Here is a 21,917-nt window from a genome sequence, read left to right as displayed (position 1 = left end):
GAATGGTCGGCTCGGAGTCGGTATACTGTGTCTGAGTGGGTTATCCATGTTAAACAACCGCATGCTATCTCAGTGGACTACCTCTATACAACCAGTATTGGGTCCCGACTAGTACAAGCAGCCACATACATACGCACCAATCCCACGTGCATGCAATAATCTTGAACGCGACGATGAGCTCATTTCATCTCACCTGACCTCAGTCAGACTTGGCTCCAGTACTTCATGCAAGTTGTAAAAGCTGACTTAAATCTCGACACTCATTGATATAACTGGAATATTGTTGGAAGCGACGTTAAACGTAATTCACTCCCGTATTGCTATTGATGGCAAACCTTCTTCAGTGGCCCTTGATAGTTAATATTACACAGGGGAATTGACGAAAACGTTATTTACCTTGAATTTGCCGGATATTGGTTGAGGTGCGAGACGTGTTCAGTAACCATGACACCACCTTCAGGTTCTTTGTAGGTACATTTGTGTTACGGCACATTTTAGGCACATTGTGCGGACAGAATGTTGTACACAATAGGGAAAATATTGGTATGGCATCTTACGTTGCTGTCTATAAAGTAATTTCTATGTTTTTGTTTGTTTCAGTGTTACCAGCGGTCCTCGGTAAGAGTTTGTCCCTACCGGACAATTGGTACTCTGTGACCGCGGACAGCCTCACCATGTCCTGGGACTCTACAGCACTGTCAACTGACCCAGGGGTCAAGGTCGACATCCGACTTATAGGATACTCGGAAACAGACACAAATGTAGTTTCCCTTACCCATTTTTTGTTTAAAAAAAGTTTATAAGAAACTCACTGTATCAGTATTCTTATTTGATAATGTCTTGGTAAATTACTATATACTCGGTACACATAATGTTTTCAAGTAATCAAATTGTCTACCTGATCTTAAAATTGATAATCATCGATACAAATCAAATGCGCATATAGCATACATGTAGATAAAAAATGCATTTTGATTATCTTAAACCTTCACACAAAAACCACGGGGTTGGACGTGCCATAAGTAGTAATTTCGAACCGTTGTCGGTAATATAGCTAATGACAAATTATCGCATCATATTCAAAGCTTTACAATTATTGCTATAGTGAATATTGAATTATATAAGTTTCTGGTTAATATGTTCATACTACATAGTTTTAATAGTCTTGACATTCATTTTACAAGCTGACAGAGCTGTTTTACAATACATTGTTTCCAGTTGTATGTATGCTTCAAATGTTATATTTCGTTAATGTAGGCCATCCGGCCTAATTACAAACAATTCATAAACTATACATTGATGAAAGGACCGCCTTTGTACATTCAATGCCTTAATGTCAATATAAGTTATCAACAAATGCTATTAGCTCACATCATAGTGGCTTTCAATCCTTTGGTTTCTCAATTTGAAACCATGTAATCTATATGCACCTAGTATCCATGCATGTCGGTTATTACAAAAGTTCATAATACTGGACTCTTGAAGATCCAGGGCAGAATAGGTCTTCAGCAACCCATGCTTGCCGATAAGGGCGACTATGCTTGTCGTAAGAGGCGACCGACGGGATCGGGTGGTCAGGCTCGCTGACTTGATTGATGCATGTCATCGTATCCCAACTGCGTGGACCAATGCTCATGATGTCAATCACTGGATTGTCTGGTCCTGACTCGATTATTTACAGACCGCCGTCATATAGCTGGAATATTGCTGAGTGCAGCGTTAAACAAACAAACATCATAATACTGATAACATAAGAATGTCCTTTCATAACGCTGAGATACTGGCACTGACAGATCAACAGAAAATCTTTCCAGTTAATTAGGCGTGATGGGCCTGCAAGGTCCCCTTTCTGAAACCTTTGAATGGACCTTTGAGGACACTGATGTTCCTTCATTTCAGGTTAATTGGAAGGTTCTAACGACTTTTGCGACAGGGACAGACAACTCTGGCACATATACCATCACGCCCTCTCAGTACCAGTGTTTTCCCTCTGACTGTGACGTCTTCGAAGCCGCTGTCGTTGAGGTTGAACTTCAGAAGGAATTCATCAGCCAGGCCAACAACAGAACGTAAAGACACTTTTTATGCTAAGTCTGTCAATGACATTATTCATGATGCGGGTGTTATGTATCAAGTTGTTATTGATTCTTGTAGAATGAAGATGAATACTTTGAGGCTATTGTATGGCAGTTTTGATATCATACCACACTTCAACCCGGCATCTCCATATCAGACGCAAGGCCCGCGGTCAATATGGGGGTCTCGGGTTGATATGGGGTATAAATTATATAACTTCCATATAATAACCTTTCATCATACACCATGCCATCAGATTGTAAACTGTATCTTTTAAAGATGTGATACAGGTATGGTTATTATACCCCTGTGATATGATCGTCTCTATGTTGGCAGTAACGCACAGGCAAAATGCCTCATATCATTGATAGGTAACCTCTTACAATGCTCGTGAAGCTCAAGTGGTTCTCTATAATTGTGATACAGATAGTTACCAACTTGAACGCACCCATGGCATTGGGGAGTTTTAGACTGATCTGTACTGTAAATTCTCATCATATTATAAGTCATAAGTGTTACGAGTTGTGTTCCATTATGGCTTCTTTCAGACAGGTAACCACAATTCGTTCATCAGAGTTGCGTCCCTTAGGAGCCCCAGAAACATACGATCGGAAGATCGAATCCCAGATTATGTTTCTAGGGGGCGTCAGGATCATACTAATACTCTATAGTTTCATCAAAGTGGTAAACGTCCCAGACCTGCATAACATCAGGCTTTTCGTCCCTATCAAGCTGATGGATCGTGACATAACTGATATACTGTTCACACAGGATATAGAATTGAAATATTTGATATGATTTCATACACAGAGTGATGAATTCGGGACCTATCGCCACTGGGTGGTATATCAATAGCGACATGACCCGTCGTTATGGCGACGACTGGCCCCAACAACGCTGCATGCAGTGGTACAACGCTGACCGACAGTCCATGGACTGGCTTGACCAGCTGCTCAACTGTCCGTGCAACGTGGACCAAGCCCTAGCCGACTTCGGACGATTTCAAACCGATTTGTCTTGCAGCATGTTCTCCAAAAGTCCTACCATCTGTTACTACCATCGTGAAGCAGGTCAGCGCAGTGCGGCCCATTGCGTGCGGTCTATCCAACCCACGTAAGTACGATTCCATCCTCGATTATCCAGGGTTTTATATCTCCTTTCTGTTATGACTTTTACCCAGGGCACATTCGCCACCATTGCGCCGTTGTGAGTCCGGTTCTATAAAATTACACGGTTCTTTGAAACAAGCAGCGACATCACCAGTACTTGGCTCATTTTGCGTTCCGTCTCAACTGGGCGAGTCTCTTAGCATAGGGGCTCACCTTGTCTTAATAGGGCCGCAATTCGCTGAGCAGAGTTGCGTCCCCTGAGCACGCTAGAAATCTATGATTGAGGGTTCGAATCGTACGAAACGTCTGAGACCTGCATCACTTCGGGCTTTCCTAAGACATCAAGTTGACACGCCGTGATATAACTGCAATACTGTTCAAAACGGCGTAAGACCCAACTCACTCAGTCACTCCTTCATTCATTCACGTCTCAGACCCGTAAAGATCCGGATCCGTGCCTTAAAAGGCGACTATGCTTGTCGCAAGAAACGTCTAACGGGATCGGGTGGTCAGGTGACTGACTTGGTTGATGCATGTCATCGTATCCCAATTGCGTGGATCGATGCTCATGATATCAATCCTTAAACAACTCATGTCTCATGTCATGTCACAATAACTACATTGTAAATAATATGCCACGATATGCATCTTACTATTTTAGTATAATTGTTGATATGAAAGGTCATAAATATTGCTTCCCATCTACTGAACCAGACAGGCCAGACATCACCTTTGTATTGCGCGCCACTGTTCTCATGCTAAATTTAATATAATTAAATTTAATATATATATATAATTTTACTGGTGTGCCGTCCCGGACACAGATTCGACTACTTACATACCACCGTGTGATCGTGATATAAACTGGCTAAAAATGAAGCAAACAGGAAATGGTTACTCGATGGTGATATATTTGACCCGTTATTCCTAGCTGCGTATTGGACAGTTCGCAGCATAGTAACGTTTTGGTAACGTTTGTATTTCTGGTCACATCCATCTTCCAAGGGTGTACCTTTTTAAGTCAGTCAGTTTATCTCGAATCTAGCTGATTTAATAACATTCATTCATGTTTCACGTCTTTATGTAATTGTGTTGTAACAGTTTTGATATGAATATCATATATCTTCTATAACAGTCATGTAGTGATATTGTGTTGTAATTTAATAACATGATGTCCAATCTGTAGATTAACCATCTCCAATCAGCTACCTGAACATACAATTCTATGTTTATTTTGGTATCGGGGGGCAATTTGTGTTATGGCAACGAAGGACATGCCACTCACCATGCATTGTGGTTCGGGTTAGAGTTGTTTTGCACTTAGAGTGACATGGTTCGTTTCTCCATACCAAATTTCATCACTTTTTTTCGGAAAATCAGAAAAGGAAATTACATTTAATACACTGGAGTAATAATCTGGTTATTATATATCTGTTGAAATTCTTATGACACTAACCTATTATGCTTAATAATTAATTCTCAGATAGAGTCCACTGTGCTAACTGACCCAATTTCTACATTTCATAGAAATGTCTGTTGCCAGGTCTGCAGGGGCGGGCAATCAATGCTGCTACGATAAGGACGGTATTCTCATGAACGCTGCCGACACCTACCAAGGCAGCACCCCCGACCGCAGCCACGACTGGGGCGCCGCCCCCTACAACACACCCGGCCACGTCCCCTCTTTTTCCCACTGGATTAAGGACGTCGCCTCCTTCTATTATTGCTGTCTGTGGACGAAGTACAGCCACTGTAATTATTACATGGACCAGCGGGCTACCCGGGACTGCAACGGGTACAACCCTCCTAAAGCAGGTGAGGGAACCTTATTAAACCACCCGGTGCTGAAACAGGTACTTCGGTATCCTCCAAAATAAGAACATGTCAAAATGGTTGTCTCCCAACACGACTACATGCAATATTCACTACATTTCAAAAAACACATTGAGGGGGGTGGTGGTGGTGGTGGGTGGGGTGGGTGGGGGTGGTGGGGATGGGGGTGGGCTGGGTTGTGGGTGGGTGTGTGGGGGTGGTAGGGCATCCGGTGCTGTAACGGGTACCGACCTCTTAAAACAGATGATCCTGAGGGTACAGAAGAAGATGATATGTCTAAAACTATAAGGGGCACCGCCATATCACGGCTGGGTGTGATTTGGTTCCATCCTGGATTGTAACGGGTATTGCCATCCTATAGGAAATGAGGGTGCTGTGTAATCCCGATCCGGGATAGCGCCACCCTTAAGCAGGGCAGTGCGCAGTGATGGACGAACAAATGCTTTGATGGAAAGGGTAAATTTCTTTCCATCTCTCTCGAACTCATTCTGACAGTGTTCGGGATGTTTCTTGTATCACACAGAGAAGGGATTTCGCTGGAAATGATCCCAGCAGTGAACGGTTATGGCAATATGAATCTTTAAGCGCCCCGGCAACATGGTGCATAGTATTGTTCATAATCGCTTTTGTGGCAATAGAGGGTTTTATTTCATTGTAAAGGGGAATATTGCACATGTTGAAACTACTGCAATGTCATGTATTCTGTGTTTTACTTAGCTATTGCTTTCGGGGACCCCCACATCACGACATTTGACGGAAAGCTGTACAACTTTGGTGGCAAGGGAGACTTCTACCTGGTGAAGTCAGACCAGTTTTCTCTTCAAGGGAAGTTCGACTTGGGACAACAACTTCAGGGTATCTATTACTGGTATTCATAAACCGATCTTATAACTTATGTGTTCAACTCAGTCCAGTGGCGTGTGTTCAACTCAGTCCAGTGGCGTGTGTTCAACTCAGTCCAGTGGCGTGTGTTCAACTCAGTCCAGTGGCGTGTGTTCAACTCAGTCCAGTGGCGTGTGTTCAACTCAGTCCAGTGGTGTGTGTTCAACTGAGTCCAGTGGCGTGTGTTCAACTGAGTCCAGTGGCGTGTGTTCAACTGAGTCCAGTGGCGTGTGTTCAACTGAGTCCAGTGGCGTGTGTTCAACTGAGTCCAGTGGCGTGTGTTCAACTCAGTCCAGTGGCGTGTGTTCAACTCAGTCCAGTGGCGTGTGTTCAACTCAGTCCAGTGGCGTGTGTTCAACTGAGTCCAGTGGCGTGTGTTCAACTCAGTCCAGTGGCGTGTGTTCAACTCAATCCAGTGGTGTGTGTTCAACTCAGTCCAGTGGGGTGTGTTCAACTCAGTCCAGTGGCGTGTGTTCAACTCAGTCCAGTGGCGTGTGTTTAACTCAGTCCAGTGGCGTGTGTTCAACTCAGTCCAGTGGCGTTAGTTCAACTCAGTCCAGTGGCGTGTGTTCAACTGAGTCCAGTGGCGTGTGTTCAACTGAGTCCAGTGGCGTGTGTTCAACTGAGTCCAGTGGCGTGTGTTTAACTGAGTCCAGTGGCGTGTGTTCAACTCATTCCAGTGGCGTGTGTTCAACTCAGTCCAGTGGCGTGTGTTCAACTCAGTCCAGTGGGGTGTGTTCAACTCAGTCTAGTGGTGTGTGTTCAACTCAGTCCAGTGGGGTGTGTTCAACTCAGTCCAGTGGCGTGTGTTCAACTGAGTCCAGTGGCGTGTGTTCAACTCAGTCCAGTGGCGTGTGTTCAACTCAGTCCAGTGGCGTGTGTTCAACTCAGTCCAGTGGCGTGTGTTCAACTGAGTCCAGTGGCGTGTGTTCAACTGAGTCCAGTGGCGTGTGTTCAACTGAGTCCAGTGGCGTGTGTTCAACTCAGTCCAGTGGGGTGTGTTCAACTCAGTCCAGTGGCGTGTGTTCAACTCAGTCTAGTGGCGTGTGTTCAACTGAGTCCAGTGGCGTGTGTTCAACTGAGTCCAGTGGCGTTAGTTCAACTGAGTCCAGTGGCGTGTGTTCAACTCAGTCCAGTGGCGTGTGTTCAACTCAGTCCAGTGGGGTGTGTTCAACTCAGTCCAGTGGCGTGTGTTCAACTGAGTCCAGTGGCGTGTGTTCAACTCAGTCCAGTGGCGTGTGTTCAACTGAGTCCAGTGGGGTGTGTTCAACTCAGTCCAGTGGCGTGTGTTCAACTCAGTCCAGTGGCGTGTGTTCAACTCAGTCTAGTGGCGTGTGTTCAACTCAGTCCAGTGGCGTGTGTTCAACTCAGTCCAGTGGCGTGTGTTCAACTCAGTCCAGTGGCGTGTGTTCAACTCAGTCCAGTGGCGTGTGTTCAACTCAGTCCAGTGGCGTGTGTTCAACTCAGTCCAGTGGCGTGTGTTCAACTGAGTCCAGTGGCGTGTGTTCAACTCAGTCCAGTGGCGTGTGTTCAACTCAGTCCAGTGGCGTGTGTTCAACTCAGTCCAGTGGGGTGTGTTCAACTCAGTCCAGTGGCGTGTGTTCAACTCAGTCCAGGGGCGTGTGTTTAACTCAGTCCAGTGGCGTGTGTTCAACTCAGTCCAGTGGCGTTAGTTCAACTGAGTCCAGTGGCGTGTGTTCAACTGAGTCCAGTGGCGTGTGTTCAACTGAGTCCAGTGGCGTGTGTTCAACTGAGTCCAGTGGTGTGTGTTTAACTGAGTCCAGTGGCGTGTGTTCAACTCATTCCAGTGGCGTGTGTTCAACTCAGTCCAGTGGCGTGTGTTCAACTCAGTCTAGTGGCGTGTGTTCAACTCAGTCCAGTGGCGTGTGTTCAACTCAGTCCAGTGGCGTGTGTTCAACTCAGTCCAGTGGCGTTAGTTCAACTGAGTCCAGTGGCGTGTGTTGTACCATTCTCGACTCCGTGTTGTGCAGCTTAACCACACACATGGCAATCGACTGCCAAGTAGGTTTGACCAGCAGGTTGCCAACAAACAGGATCTATGTCTTATGGAACTTGAATTGGGTCACTTCCTCGTGCTCCGACTGTCGTTCCTTTTAGTGTTAACGCTTAGAGCTTCGACAAACGTAATTGTGTTATTAAGGCAAATGAGCCTTGACGCTACGCCTGATCTTTAAATCTTTGTAGGATTCGTAGTGTTTCAAATGTCTTAACCCTCTCTTAAAGTATAGGAATATAAATACTACAAATGAGAAGGACATTACGGAACAGACACAATTTATTCTCGTAAAGCCACAACGGTGATGCAAAATCAATGCAGATCAAAATGACAGCATTCCAATGATATGTTCCTTATATCGTCCTTTGTCTGAGAGTAAAAATATTAAATGAATTAGAAGTGTAGATGTTTGGCCGGGCATTTTACTACGGTGGCTTAAATCTGCAATGGCGACCATTTGGCGAGATTGGCTGGTGGGTTATATGACCGCCCATGTGTCCCGTGCGATTCAACTGTGCGAATCATTTTTCTCTATTTTAATGTATACATTGAATAATGTGCCTCGTCTCATAGGCCACTGGTCTAATGTTGGGATATTGTACTGACATTGTTACTGTTTTTTTATATGACACGCGAACATTTTCTTCTTCTTCCACTTCTCCTTCTTCGTCTCCACTAAATCTTGTTTGTTTTAATTCTAGTTAACCGCACCTTCAACGCCACTGTGCTGACGTCAGTGGCAATGTCTGACTCGGTGTCATCTGGCACCACAGTGGAGATACATCTCGCTCCCTCCGGTCTCAACAGTGGCAGGGGTCTCGATGTCTTTGTCAATAAAAAAATCAAACTGTTTAACCAACAAGGCTTGTTTAAACAGGATTTTGAAGGTATTAACTACTGTATACGGGGTTGTCTGAAGTGCTGTACAGTAAACCTCCTCCATCTACACTTCTTTGGCACTCTGTATATCTCGATTTTCTGGATATTGTTGAATATTTTCATCATCTTCCCATGCAAGGGCGTTAACTGACTCTTAAAGTCAAGTTTCCACCCTTGCCCGACAAGGTTGGCATTTCCTGGCTCGATCGCAGCGCCACCAGTGGCTATTATGAGTAATGTCCCTTCCATGTCCTTCCTATTGACCAATCAGATTCACTCACTCATATCACTTGCATTTGCTGCAAACAAATTGGCGGCACCCAGTCAAAACGATCTGATCGATAATCAAGATCAATATTGTAATAAAACGGGCCTTTCCCCGCTAAGTGCATCAAATCACTTGAGCACCATGATGAAAAACATGAAAAGATTTGTAAAATATCTGTCGACGCCCAGTTGGCGGTACACATGCTTTGCAAATCTTGCAGTCGACCGAAATGTGCACGTTGAAATCCATATTGTTTACGAACCGGATGTCCAGTTTGTCACGTGAGTTTAATTGGACTATGCATAGGCTCGTTCGTCCAGCCAAATTGTAAATTCCAGCCTTCAGTCAAGTCCCGTTAATCCGACATTGTTGGTTGCATATTATGATTAATATGTCGGATTAACGAGTATGTCGGATAAACGATAACTAAAATAACGAACTAAAATCAGTAGTCCCTTTGAGTTCGTTATAACCGTACTTTACTGTATTTCGAAAATTGGACAACTACACGATAGTTAACGATATGAACAAGTAATTAAAAAAAGGAAAAAGGAAATATTCATATTGTTGTGTTCACATTGTTAGCGGAATATTTTTTCTAATCACGCAACCTCTAAAGTTTAACACAAAACTACTGTTACGGACTGTATAACTGATTCAAAATACTTTTTAAAGCATAGTCTTGAATGGAAGTCGCCAATTTGAAACAAGTGCCGCAGTTTTTATGATGAAAGCTGCTTTTTTTCTGGCTAATGTCGACTTCCTGTTAATTATTTCATTGGTCGGTCAAAGTTCGCGAGAGGTCGTTCTGACGTGACGTGTACCGGGATGTCATCAGCGGTAGCGAGAACTTGTATCCACAGTTTAATGAGATTGAGGTAATCTAGGCATGTGATTAATCCTGTTTTGTTTATTCCAAGCAGTAATTGTTTATTGTTAAGTAAGTTTATCTCTGCAGCCGTTGAAATATGCAGCTACTCGCCGACTCGTCTCGAGTACTCGCTGGCAGATGACCACGGAGTCATCGGAAATTGGACTTTATATAGTCACTTAACGCCCTTGCCTCTGGAAGATATTTTCATGAACTTAAATCAACACACGATCTATTTCTCAGGTAGATTCGCTATTTTCTTCGGATATAAACTCCGGCCCAGAAGACTGTGGAAAAACCTTTACTCTATTTTTGGACATCTGTTTCGGTTTGTTAAACGAAAGCATCCAGTAGACTCAAATACATTCTGGCTATTTCCCATGTCGAATACGCTCTTCCAGTAGACGATGTATATTTTTTTGCGCCTCGAATACATAAGAATTGCTATTGGAGTATTTTCCAATGTGGTTTTCAGGGGGTGTCACTGTTGTCAACGTTGCCATCGACCCCGACGACAACCGTCACGACAACTTCACCGTCATCCTGAAGTCCGGAGTAGGGGTGCAGGTAGCGGCGGCAAACAGACTCCTTCACGTCATCGTCAACATGCCGCCCAACTTTAAGGTGAGCTATAATACACACAGACACAACACTCGCGGACACACTCACACATAGACACACACAAAGAGACACAGACAGACAGACAGACACAGGCACACAGGCACATGTTGTTGGATCCTCACCTCACAAAAAAATCAATGTTAGAAGGAAGACGTAATACTAATGTACAAAAATATTGAAAGTTAAATTATCTGTTGTTATACAGTAAAGACGTCTTTTTTGTCATAAAAGCTTGCACTTTTGGACTATAAACTGGACCATACATGGGCGTGACAAAATACAACACAGCTTCTGTGATAAGGTGTATAATCATAAAGACATAGTAAGACGAGTTCTATGGATGAACAACTTCTTTATTACAATTAGTCTGCTTGTTTACTCTGTGTTCATTAGTCATCCACTGGCTTCCAATTATCTTAATCAGCTCTCTGTGTCCATCAATCAATTTACTGTACAAACATTGATGTTAATAAGTATATATACCTATGTTGTTTAGCACTATCCACCACTTGCTTGATAATGGTGTTAGGATCTACACCGAAACGTCGCACTAATTGTATTAAAGAAGTTTGTTCATCAATAGAACTCGTCTTACTTCATCACACCAACTTCTAATTGTCACTGAAAGAAGTTTGTAATCCCGGCTCTTTGTATGTGTAGGGGCGGTCGGGTAGCCTAATGGTTAAAGCGTCCGCTCGTCACGCCGAAGACCCCGGTTCGATTCCCGACATGGGTACAATGTGTGAAGCCCATTTCTGGTGTCCCCCGCCGTGATGTTGCTGGAATATTGCTAAAAGCGGCGTAAAACCATACTCACTCACTCACTCACTTTGTATGTGTATGTGATGACGAAATGAAATATATCTGAAGACGGGTTTATATTTTTGCTCACGGATTAATATATGGGATCAAGGATATACACATGTATGTATGTATGTATGTATGTATGTGTATTCGATCAGGAAATTATGTATGCCATCTCGGTGCTGCATGTGTTATTTGATTACGCCGAAGCTACAGTTGTATATGTGAACACGAAGTTATTAATATTGTCCATGAGCTACAGACCGCCTCCGTGGTCTTGTGGTAGAGCGTCCGCCCGGAGAGCGGAAGGTCCAGGGTTCGATCCCGGGCCGCGTCATACAAAAAGACGTTAAAAGATTGTACTTGTTGTTACCCTGTCTGGCGCTCGGCATTAAGGGGCTAAAACAAGGACTGGTCGGCTCGGAGTCAGTATACTGTGTCTGAGTAGGGTATTCATGTTAAACTGCGGCATGGTATCTCAGTGAGCTAGCACTATAAATCGGTATCAGTCCGGACTAGTACAAGCAGCCACACACACAAATACACGTGCACGCACGTCGCTATATAAGTGCAATAATCTTGGACGCGACGTTAAACCCAATTTCACCTCACCTCACCATGAGCTACATGTTTGTGTGCTATGTGTACTACTTTAGATAACGATATGCCTCATCCTCTTTATGGCTGTTGTACGTCTGTGTTCAGAACAGGACCCAAGGGCTAATGGGGACGTGGAACGGCGTTGTCGAGGACGACTTCACCCCAAGGAGTGGAAACAACATTGACATTGCATCATCACCACAGATTGTGTACCAACAGTTTGCCAAGACATGTGCGTACATTTGTGTCTTACTGAGTATATAGAGCTCCATAAATACAGCAGGCACGATGTGAGTGATTATAGATTTACGCCGCTTGTAGCAACATTCCAGCAATGTAACGGCGGGGGACATCAGAAATGAGTTTCACACTTGTACCCAGGCCTTGTGCTTGACGAGCGAACGCTTTAACAACTAAACAAACCTACCGCCCAGATGTGTACCGAAATGAACATGTAACATAACAGGACATATGAACACTTTTCGGTATTACAAACAACAGCACCATTAAACACTACATGTCATCATCCATGGTATGATTTCAAAATATGTACTATGTTTGAATTCAGTAAAAATACATTATATAATGAATATTAACCAGGTGTATACATATTCGAAACATGTGTGCGTGTGTTGTGGATGTTGGTGTTGGTGTGGGTGTGGATGTTGGTGTGCGTGTGCTGAAGGTGTGGATGTTGGTGTTGTGGGTGTGGATGTTGGTGTGCGTGTGTTGTGGATGTTGGTGTTGGTGTGGGTGTGGATGTTGGTGTGCGTGTGCTGAAGGTGTTGATGTTGGTGTTCTGGGTGTGGATGTTGGTGTGCGTGTGTTGTGGATGTTGGTGTTGGTGTTGGTGTTGGTGTTGGTGTTGGTGTGGCTGTGGGTGTGGATGTTGGTGTGCGTGTGTTAATTGTGTTGATGTTGGTGTGCGTGTATTGTGGATGTGGATGTGGGTGTGGTTTGGATGTTGGTATGCTTGTGTTGAAGGTGTGGGTGTGGATGTGGGTGAGGGTGTGGGTGTAGATTCTGGTGTGCGTATGTTGTGGGTGAGGGTTTTGATGTTTGTGTTGTGTTGTGGGTGTGGGTATGCTGTGTTGTGAATGTTGGTGTCCTGTGTTGTGGATGTTAGTGTGCGCGTGTTGTGGGATTTCCAGAAACGAAAATATAATTGTTGCAGAAAATACCGTGTTGGTGTTGGTGTGCATGGTTGGACCACGTTTGGACACAAGGAACTATATTTCGACACACTGTTTCAGGGAAAGCACCAAACGTCGAATCAATGTTCAAAAATCCCACTGAGGCTGATGACAGTTTTGTTCCATCGTACAACCAACCCCAGATACCCAGCGGGGCGGGCTTCTCAAGAGTAGACCTTGACCACACATGTGGAGACAATGCACAATGCCGCTTCGACTACACGGTCACCGGAAATAGAGATATTGCAAATGCGACCAAAATGGCGGCAGGCTGGTTCTCGGAGTTACAGAGTTTTCAGAGACCAGGTAAGTGGACTGTGTGCTGACAGTGAGTGAGTGAGTTTAGTTTTACGCCGCTTTTAACAATATTCCAGCAATATCACGACGGGGGGCACCAGAAAATGGGCTTCACACATTGTACCCATGTCGGGAATCGAACTCGGGTCTTCAGCGTGACTAGCGAACGCTGTAACCACTAATCCACCCGACAGGCCCTTGTGTGCTGACAAGATGCATACTACTTAACTACTACTTAACTACTACTACTACTACTACTACTACTACTACTACTACTACTACTACTACTACTTAGAATCTATGTAATACTGCTTAGAATCTATGCAATGCTTATGTTTTCTTTTATCGTGTTGTAGAGTTATACGGTGAATGTATTTTAGTAGAGTTTGGTTTAACGTCTGTTAACAATCTTTAAATTTTATTGGTTACCCAGACAAAACAGTACATCCCAACACTGGCCTGACAATAGAAAACTGACCCTATTGGACTTCGTTTAATGACGTTACTGTCACTTACGTCTAATATTGACTCGTCACATGATCAATATTGACTCTGTCAGCTGGAAAACAACGTGGCGTCTGTGAGTGGCAATGCACGGTTCGCCCATATGCCTTAAGATGATCAAGACTGAATTGTAATAATTATTGTAATTTAATACTTTGACTTCAAAAGAGGGCAAATTAATGGAATTTCCGTGGAGCAAAACGTTTGATTACGCTTGGCGAGGACCCGGGACTCGAACTCTGAGGCCGTTGCCAAAGTCCGTATAGACTACCGAAGGTTTCGAACCCAAGTATTTATTTGTATATATAATATCACCGCGTGTCAGCTGGGTGTGTGGGGAAAGCTGATGCAGATCTTGGACATGTGCCACTTTGGTGAAACCCGCGAGTATGGGTACATAATCAAGCGAACTGTTGCTGGAGTAGTACAGTCGGTACGTTTTCTTGATAGTATAATGTGTGAGCTATTGAATGTTGTTAAACGCCACGGTCAGTAAGCTGTATTACCGCGGCCTGTAACTAAGTGTGGACCAGGCTAATGTGAATGTTACCATAACCAACGCTTTACGGATCTCTACAGATGGCACACAACCAAGCAAATCACAGAGACTGAAAGCATGAGTGTACTGGCGAAAATCTATGTACATATCCCAGAAGGTGGCATTATCACAAAGCGATATTCTGTTATAGACACTCTTGGATAATTTCAGTTACGGTTTTTCTTTGCCATGATAATAACAAAAGGAATCTCAGGTAAAAGCAAATATTTTGTACGATTCCGACTATATCACGATCACGTGTTTCTGAATCACCGTCCAATAAGTAACTCCATGTACTTGCCACCGTGATTTGTTCAGAAGGAGGTGAGGTGAGGTGAGGTGAAATGGGGTTTAACGTCGCGTCAAAGATTATTGCACTTATATAGCGACGTGCATGTACGTGTGTGTGTTTGTGTGGCTGCTTGTACTAGTCCGGACTGATGCCGATTTATAGTGCTAGCTCACTGAGATACCATGCCGCAGTTTAACATGAATACCCTACTCAGACACAGTATGCTGACTCCGAGCCGACCAGTCCTTGTTTTAGCCCCTTAATGCCGAGCGCCAGACAGGGTAACAACAAGTACCATCTTTTATCGTCTTTTAGTATGACGCGGTCGGGGATCGAACCCCGGACCTTCCGTTCTCCGGGCGCACGCTCTACCACTGGACCCATGAGGCGGACAATTAATACTGCTGTCATAAAGGGAACCATGACGGGCAGGTCCTGTATAATTTTGTTAGTTTAATATTCCGTATGTTTCACATTCCAGTTTTGTCGTGTGGCTTGCCTGATGTTACACACGCCTCCAAAGACAACTATAACTACTCAGTCGGCAACACCGTCACCCTCACCGGATGTCGTAACGGCGGCTCCCTCAGCGGCGACACAACCTACGTTTGTTCCGCTGACTTCGGTGACCCCAAGTGGATGCCCGCAGTGTCTGCGCAGTGTAGTGGTAAGTGCCAATGATGTTTTGAAGTAACAGATCGTGTAACATAATTGTTGTGGTGGTGCGCTTGGTTTGCGGATGAACAGACACTGGATGGATGGGATGGTTAAAGTCAGTGAGTGAGTGAATGTGGTTAACGCGCTTGGAACAATATTTCAGTTCTGTCACGTTCGATGGCCATACACGGATTATTGAAGTTCTATTTCCTAGCTTGAAGTAAGTGAAACTTGAAATATTTTATGTTGTTGCCACAAATATTATGGCCAAATAAAATGTTCTTCTCTTATTTATCAAAACCATTTCACGATCCGGTGACGAGGGTTGCAAAAGCCCCATCCCTTCAATTAGGAGATAAACATACTGTGTTTTCAATGTAGAGCTGGGTTACCTGTAGATTTAACCCCGCTAAATTGAATTTGGCACCGAACGCGCAGCGTGAGGTTTCAAATGTTAAATTTAGCGCGGTAACCTAGCTCTACATTGAAAACACAGTATGTTTATCTCCATTCTACCATGACTAAATAAAACGCGAACTCTTTGGTGTTAGCAAATATACTGAGTGAAGCGGCATGGGTTGAGTTCTGTGTTTTGAGTGGGTTATCGATCTGAATTACGGAATCACCGAACAAGATATGGTGCTGTATTTCCTCAAGCAGTTTGTTTACACCGTAATACTTCACTCGGCATTGACAGGCATTGAAAGCATATAAGCACGGCAACTTGGTAAGCAAACATGAGGTGGGCATCCCCAAGGAAACAAAGCAAGCTTTGCAAGGCTTTCGCTCTACATCGCACGCCACCATTATGACGTCATATCGCTCATTGTGACGCAATAGATATGAGTCGTATATAGAAAAGCGCCAAAATTCCAAGCTCTCTGTTGTTTCCAAAACGTAAATACATTCCCTTTGTTGATTTCTGTCGTGTTTTTCTGCACAAAATGTATTGCCACACATCCTTTGAATATTGTAGTAACCGCATCTGTGCATTTTGTAACCTGTAATTGTAGATATAATTATTTAAATATGCCTACCGACAATGACTGAAAATAGTACTATTCTATGAATATTAGCTTCCGCTGTGAAGCGGCCGTCAAACCAGCTGTTTCAATCAGAGGGGGTTTATTGTGATTTAATAGCCTCTGATTGACCAATCAGAATCCAGTAATTTCCCAATTCATGGTAGAATTTACATCTTCCCGAGGCAAGTGAATTAACTGACTATAAAAGTCCAGTTTCCACGTGGAAACTGGACTTTTAAAGTTAGTTAACTCTCTTGCCTCGGGAATATGTAAATTTAAGGAATCGCCCTTCGCTTTTAGTTTAAAATTAGGAACTGCATAATTTTAGGGTAAGAAAGGGTAATAATATATACAGTTCATTGTCATTCTAAGACAAGCGTGATATCCTGCCGTAGTATATAGTCTTGACAAAACATATTGATATTAAACAGGGAGTGCAGTTTTAAAGACAAGGTTGAATATTTTGTCATTGGGTGCTTTGATTGTTATGGGTGCTCTGGATGCTTGCTAAAAATGTTTGATCAGGGTTACATCATTCAAGGCCTCAGTAAAACTTTCACAGTATGTGATGGTAGATATGTTAAGTACATTTGAAAATGTTACGCATCAATGACCAAAAATATGTCAAATGCAATTCCCTACTTTGTGCACTCCGGAGAAAGTTTGTCTTGCCTTTGAATGTGTTTGTGATGGGTGCCAAGGTAGGGCACTATACCATCATCTTTTTGCGAACATCTGTTATCAACACTACTTGATACTTGATGCTTATGATAGGGTCGGTATCGTTCATTGACTCTGACAAGCACAGCTTTGCGATGATTGTGGGAAGGGTTCTGTCGCTTTTATTTAGTCTTAGTCTTCCCTTGTAAAGCAGGATCGCATTTTTGTTTGAAATATAATAATGTGTATTGTAGTTTACAAATCACAACTAGTCGCATATCAGTGTATGTTTGCTAATCCATGGCTTTATTTCAGCAACACTCCACCAGTACACATAGGCTTGTGGATTGTCTACTAATTTGATTGCATGCATTGACATCCCATGACACCTTAACCTTCCTGAAATCCCTGCATTTGTTATCATCAATCAAATTCGGTGTGTTCCCCGAATGATCATCCAAACCCTCATTGCTACATTTACTGATTTTTAATAATAATAATAATAATAATAATAATAATAATAATAATAATAATAATAATGCGAGTTGAAAGTGATTCGGTTTTCCGGTAATGCTATCCAGTATTGATATTAAATTACCAATGCTCAGTAAAACAGTAATTAAGGTATTGGTTTCATACACTATGAAGTAAAAATATAGTGCCTTCGTCCTTTTGTCCATATGATACTCATGCAGGTTTTACCGGTACTGTCACAGCTGGGACTGCTTTCTTTCAGCTGCCTCAGACGATGCCGGGATTGGACCAATTATCGGTATTGTTGTTGGTGTTGTTGCCGCTATTGTCATCATAGTCATCATTGTCGTTGTAATCGTGAAGCGTCGAAAGAACACAGATCGTAAAGAAAGCAAAAAGTAAGTGAAGATTCAATGATGAACAGATACGTATTCATTTTTGAAATTCCAACATGACGCGGAAACATAGAAACAACCATTGCATCAATAGATACTGTACAATATAACGCCACTTAGCGACCGATCCGATTGACTGGTTGTGATATCTTGCAAAAAGTGTGTGTGTGTGTGTGTGTGTGTTGTGTGTGTGTGTGTGTGTGTGTGTGTGTGTGTGTGTGTGTGTGTGTGTGTGTGTGTGTGTGTGTGTGTGTGTGTGTGTGGTGTGTGTGTGTGTGTGTGTGTGTGTGTGTGTTTGGGGTGGGTGGGTGGATGTGTGGGTGGGGTGGGGTGGGGTTGGGGTGGGTGTGTGTGTAGCTGCTGTTTTACAATTTTACTAACAAACAAAAAGAAGTTTAACCTTAATCAAATATCTGGTTTAGCAGTTATAGCTGAAATAATGCCATACAGAACCCCAGCCAACTCCATCCACCAAAGAATATCCCTAAGTATGATCGTAGGTTTGAATCTGAGATTCGCACTGGTTGTAGTTCTGGTTATGTCAGCTGGCATATTTTTATATGAAACATGACTTGACAGGTAACATTACTGAGCATAAATGAATACAGCTTTTTAGGACTGTACACAGCATTTAAATGGCTGTTCGCTTTGTCATTGATTGTGTTTATGCCTGATAGTGTTCTCATTCCTGCATGCTTCTCCCTCCGATCACCCCATCATCCCATCCATATGCATGCTGACAAACAAAAGAGAGTTATCTGCCCTTGGTATTCCCCATTTTTAAGGTCCAAGTTTCTGATAGTACTGTTTCAATCCGTAATTTATACACATTATCGTAACAATTGTATTTCTAATGCATAATTATCATAACAGTGAGAATAAATGGGAACTTTTGGCAGATATATTACGTATCTTACATCATCCAAAGCCGAAATAAGGTAGGATAAGTAATTCATACTTTAAACCCTTAAGAAAGGGTAAGGAATAATACAAATCAATATAGAACAATTACGTCTCCTTGAACCAGGGTAGATAACTCTCATACAGATAACACAAGGAGTATGACACAGTACATATGCTGGCTTTCAGTACAGTTGCGTGACGTTTCAGAGGAGAACCAGAGGTTGAAGAGGGCCAAAAGGACGCTATGATGAGTGACCTGAAGAAACGGGAGTCGAATGGTTCCGACAAGAATGAATAATGTACACGGGGGAGCTCCGAGTGTAGCGAACAAAGAAGGTGGACATTTTAATGCTTGAAAATATCCAAGTATGTTCTGAGGACAAGATGACACCAATTTATCCCCAGGCACAGAATAATTTTCATACATTTTGTGAACGTGATATGTTGAAAGGTGAAGCGTCAGTTTTTTGTATATTATATTTCATATGAGTTATATTTCACATAGGAAATAAGGCCCAAAACGTTAAAATATTCTGCCCTTTTTTGTACATACTAATGCATAGTTCGTTATTTTCTAATATTCCATCTACACTTAGAACTGGGTAGGTTACGCCGAGCTTTGGGTAATATGTGAACACACGATGACGTCAATATTTGTGGCGCGGGTCAACAAATGAGGTTGACGTTAAACCTTAAAAAATCTATGAACACGAGTTCGAAGACGAATTATGTGCCTTTTAAAATAATATTGAAAAGTAAAGATCATAGAAACGAAATTATACAATATTAATCTTTCCCTTTTAGCATGCATAATTTTATTCCCTCATGTCCTTCGTGAAACGTCGAAATATTACATGTTATAATTCGCAATAGTAACACGTTTGGTTTATGAAAGTACTTTCAATGTTTGAGATAACATCTATGCAGTCTCAGATTGAAAACAACAAAGCCTTTTTTAATGATTCCAAAACATAAAATGCAGTTCCTCTCTATCCTGGTTTTGTAATATGCAGAATTCGGAGTCACATATCAAATATATGCTGACAGATCACAGTGGCTCTGTGATAACTCCCCAAACAGCATGACAGTGCTTTTACCCTACAAATGGTCATGTGTACAAGTGTGTTGCGTGTGCATTATACCCGTTGTGAGAGGAGGCGGCGAACTTTCATTGTGTGTGAAGTAGCGTGAAAGAAAATATAGCTGTAGTCCCTCGCCGTGAAATAAAATCGAAACAACAAAATATTAGGATTACCATAGCTTTGAATAACGATCACATGTGCAATGTATTGTGGGGCGTTTAAAAAGAATTAAAGGAATTCTTGCTTGCATAGTTGAAGTAATACTAGTGTATAGACAGTTAAATGTTGTAAAAGAGAGAGCTAGTGATAACAGTTTTTATTGGTTAATATTACTGTACACAATAGGTCAACGATTCCATATGATTATTGTAGCGATTAGTTAGTATCCGTTTTGTATGCATTTGCTTTTTGAAATCTACGAATTGCATATTGTTTGAAACTTTATTCTTGTAAATGATTAATCACATGATCCAGATTCAAATATGTTTATTCGTATATTATGCTTTAAAAGTCAACTTGATGTTCTTAATAGTTTCAGGAATATCATTGCAAGTCGTGGAGTCCATGCCATGATTCCATTTGTATCCCCATGGTTGCATGTCACTACGCGTTTCGGCCTTCTTTGATCTCAAGTTTATATGCGTTACATATCAAACTCATTGTCATTTAGTATGCAAGTTTCATGTCATTTTCTGTACTCTCCATGTGTCATTTAACATCCCATTTTTGTTATATCATACATGATAGCATTATGTACTTAAAAAAAAACCACGAGTTCATATCAGGTTTAGATATGTACGGTAGACTCTGTGTAATCTGACACTATTCAGGACTAGGGAAGAATGTCGGATTAGACAGATGTCGGATTAGAGTTTTAACCCTCGTGAAGCACCAAGCATGACATATTTTTATATGATAATATATTGGACTGCCAGGACCAAAACGTTTTATATGAATGGATAGCCCACTGTAATTTTTGGTTATACAGTTTAAACTCGAACATAATTTGTCGGATTCTACGAATACTCATTCATGAATCTATTATTACATGGTAATTATAAGTACACCTTTAGTTTTTCTGAAGATATAACGACAGCGGATAATCAGTCTCGATTGTCCGACGAAATAGATTCCATTGGGTGTAAAAGGCTAAATAGCTTTGAAAAGCATATGAATGGATCACTGAAAATCAGTTATGACACCAGGTGTTCCCGTAAAGGGTAAGCAGTCCTGCCCTAGTGATGTGCACAGTACTGTAGATGTCTGGCTTTGTAGTATTCAAAATCGATATAAAATGTATGGCGTGTTTCAGCAATCAGTAACAGATGGTGTCATGTTTCCAGTTTGTGTGAGTTTCGTTAGACAAACACAGGAGCTTCTACGTATTTATATAAGAAATCACCCGTGCACTGTGATTAAATGAGCTTTGGATATCAATGAATGTTAGATGAATAAAAACTTTTACGTCTACTCTCTTGCGTGTTTATGTTTTCGAAGAAGTTATTGTGTACACATCAGTATTCAACACAACGTATATTGACACCCTATGGATATACATACGTCAAATACACGTTTGACGAGGATATTTAAATATGATCAATGGTTGAAGCCGAAGGAACAGATAAGGCTTCGAACTGAAACAATACATGTATGCTGTCTTTTAGGTCCGAAAATTGGGATTTCCATAGGAAAAGCTGTATTGAAGACGTGCCGTGAAGGAATCTGCTCGATGGGTTGACTTCAGTGTGTATGACCTGTTTTCCGTGTAAAACCCTTTTAGTGGGCGGACAACATGAATGTCATTCCAACAGACCACGGCTCTATTCAGTTGTATGTCGACGGACCCATCAACTTTTATATTTCCGGACACACAATACTCACGATGTAACCATTTAGCAGTATTACAATCAACATTTGTTTGTCTGTTTGTTTGTTGT

The 21,917-nt window shown here is 42.3% G+C and overlaps 1 protein-coding gene across 2 annotated transcripts in view; it reads left to right on the top strand.

Annotated features, from left to right (window-relative positions):
* LOC124112945 (sushi domain-containing protein 2-like) overlaps positions 1–21,450 on the top strand; it is a 36,245-nt gene extending 14,795 nt beyond the window's left edge. The window contains exons 7-18 of one of the 2 annotated variants that reach the window (XM_046473155.2): positions 601–761; positions 1,900–2,069; positions 2,887–3,189; positions 4,729–5,000; positions 5,736–5,873; positions 8,619–8,804; positions 10,411–10,559; positions 12,066–12,192; positions 13,214–13,459; positions 15,266–15,451; positions 17,863–17,998; positions 19,085–21,450. In XM_046473155.2, coding sequence (XP_046329111.2) covers positions 601–761; positions 1,900–2,069; positions 2,887–3,189; positions 4,729–5,000; positions 5,736–5,873; positions 8,619–8,804; positions 10,411–10,559; positions 12,066–12,192; positions 13,214–13,459; positions 15,266–15,451; positions 17,863–17,998; positions 19,085–19,097 — 2,087 coding nt within the window. In that variant the 3' untranslated portion in view covers positions 19,098–21,450. The remainder of the gene's footprint in view (positions 1–600; positions 762–1,899; positions 2,070–2,886; positions 3,190–4,728; positions 5,001–5,735; positions 5,874–8,618; positions 8,805–10,410; positions 10,560–12,065; positions 12,193–13,213; positions 13,460–15,265; positions 15,452–17,862; positions 17,999–19,084) is intronic. The other variant, XM_046473154.2, reaches the window with a different exon arrangement.
* The last annotated feature ends 467 nt before the right edge of the window (positions 21,451–21,917 follow it).

Source organism: Haliotis rufescens, unplaced genomic scaffold (genome assembly GCF_023055435.1).
Source record: "Haliotis rufescens isolate VD_foot unplaced genomic scaffold, xgHalRufe1.0.p SCAF_7, whole genome shotgun sequence".
Taxonomy (NCBI): Eukaryota; Metazoa; Mollusca; class Gastropoda; order Lepetellida; family Haliotidae; genus Haliotis; species Haliotis rufescens.
Note: the sequence above shows the minus strand (reverse complement) of the source record. Positions and strands in the feature narration are given on the sequence as shown.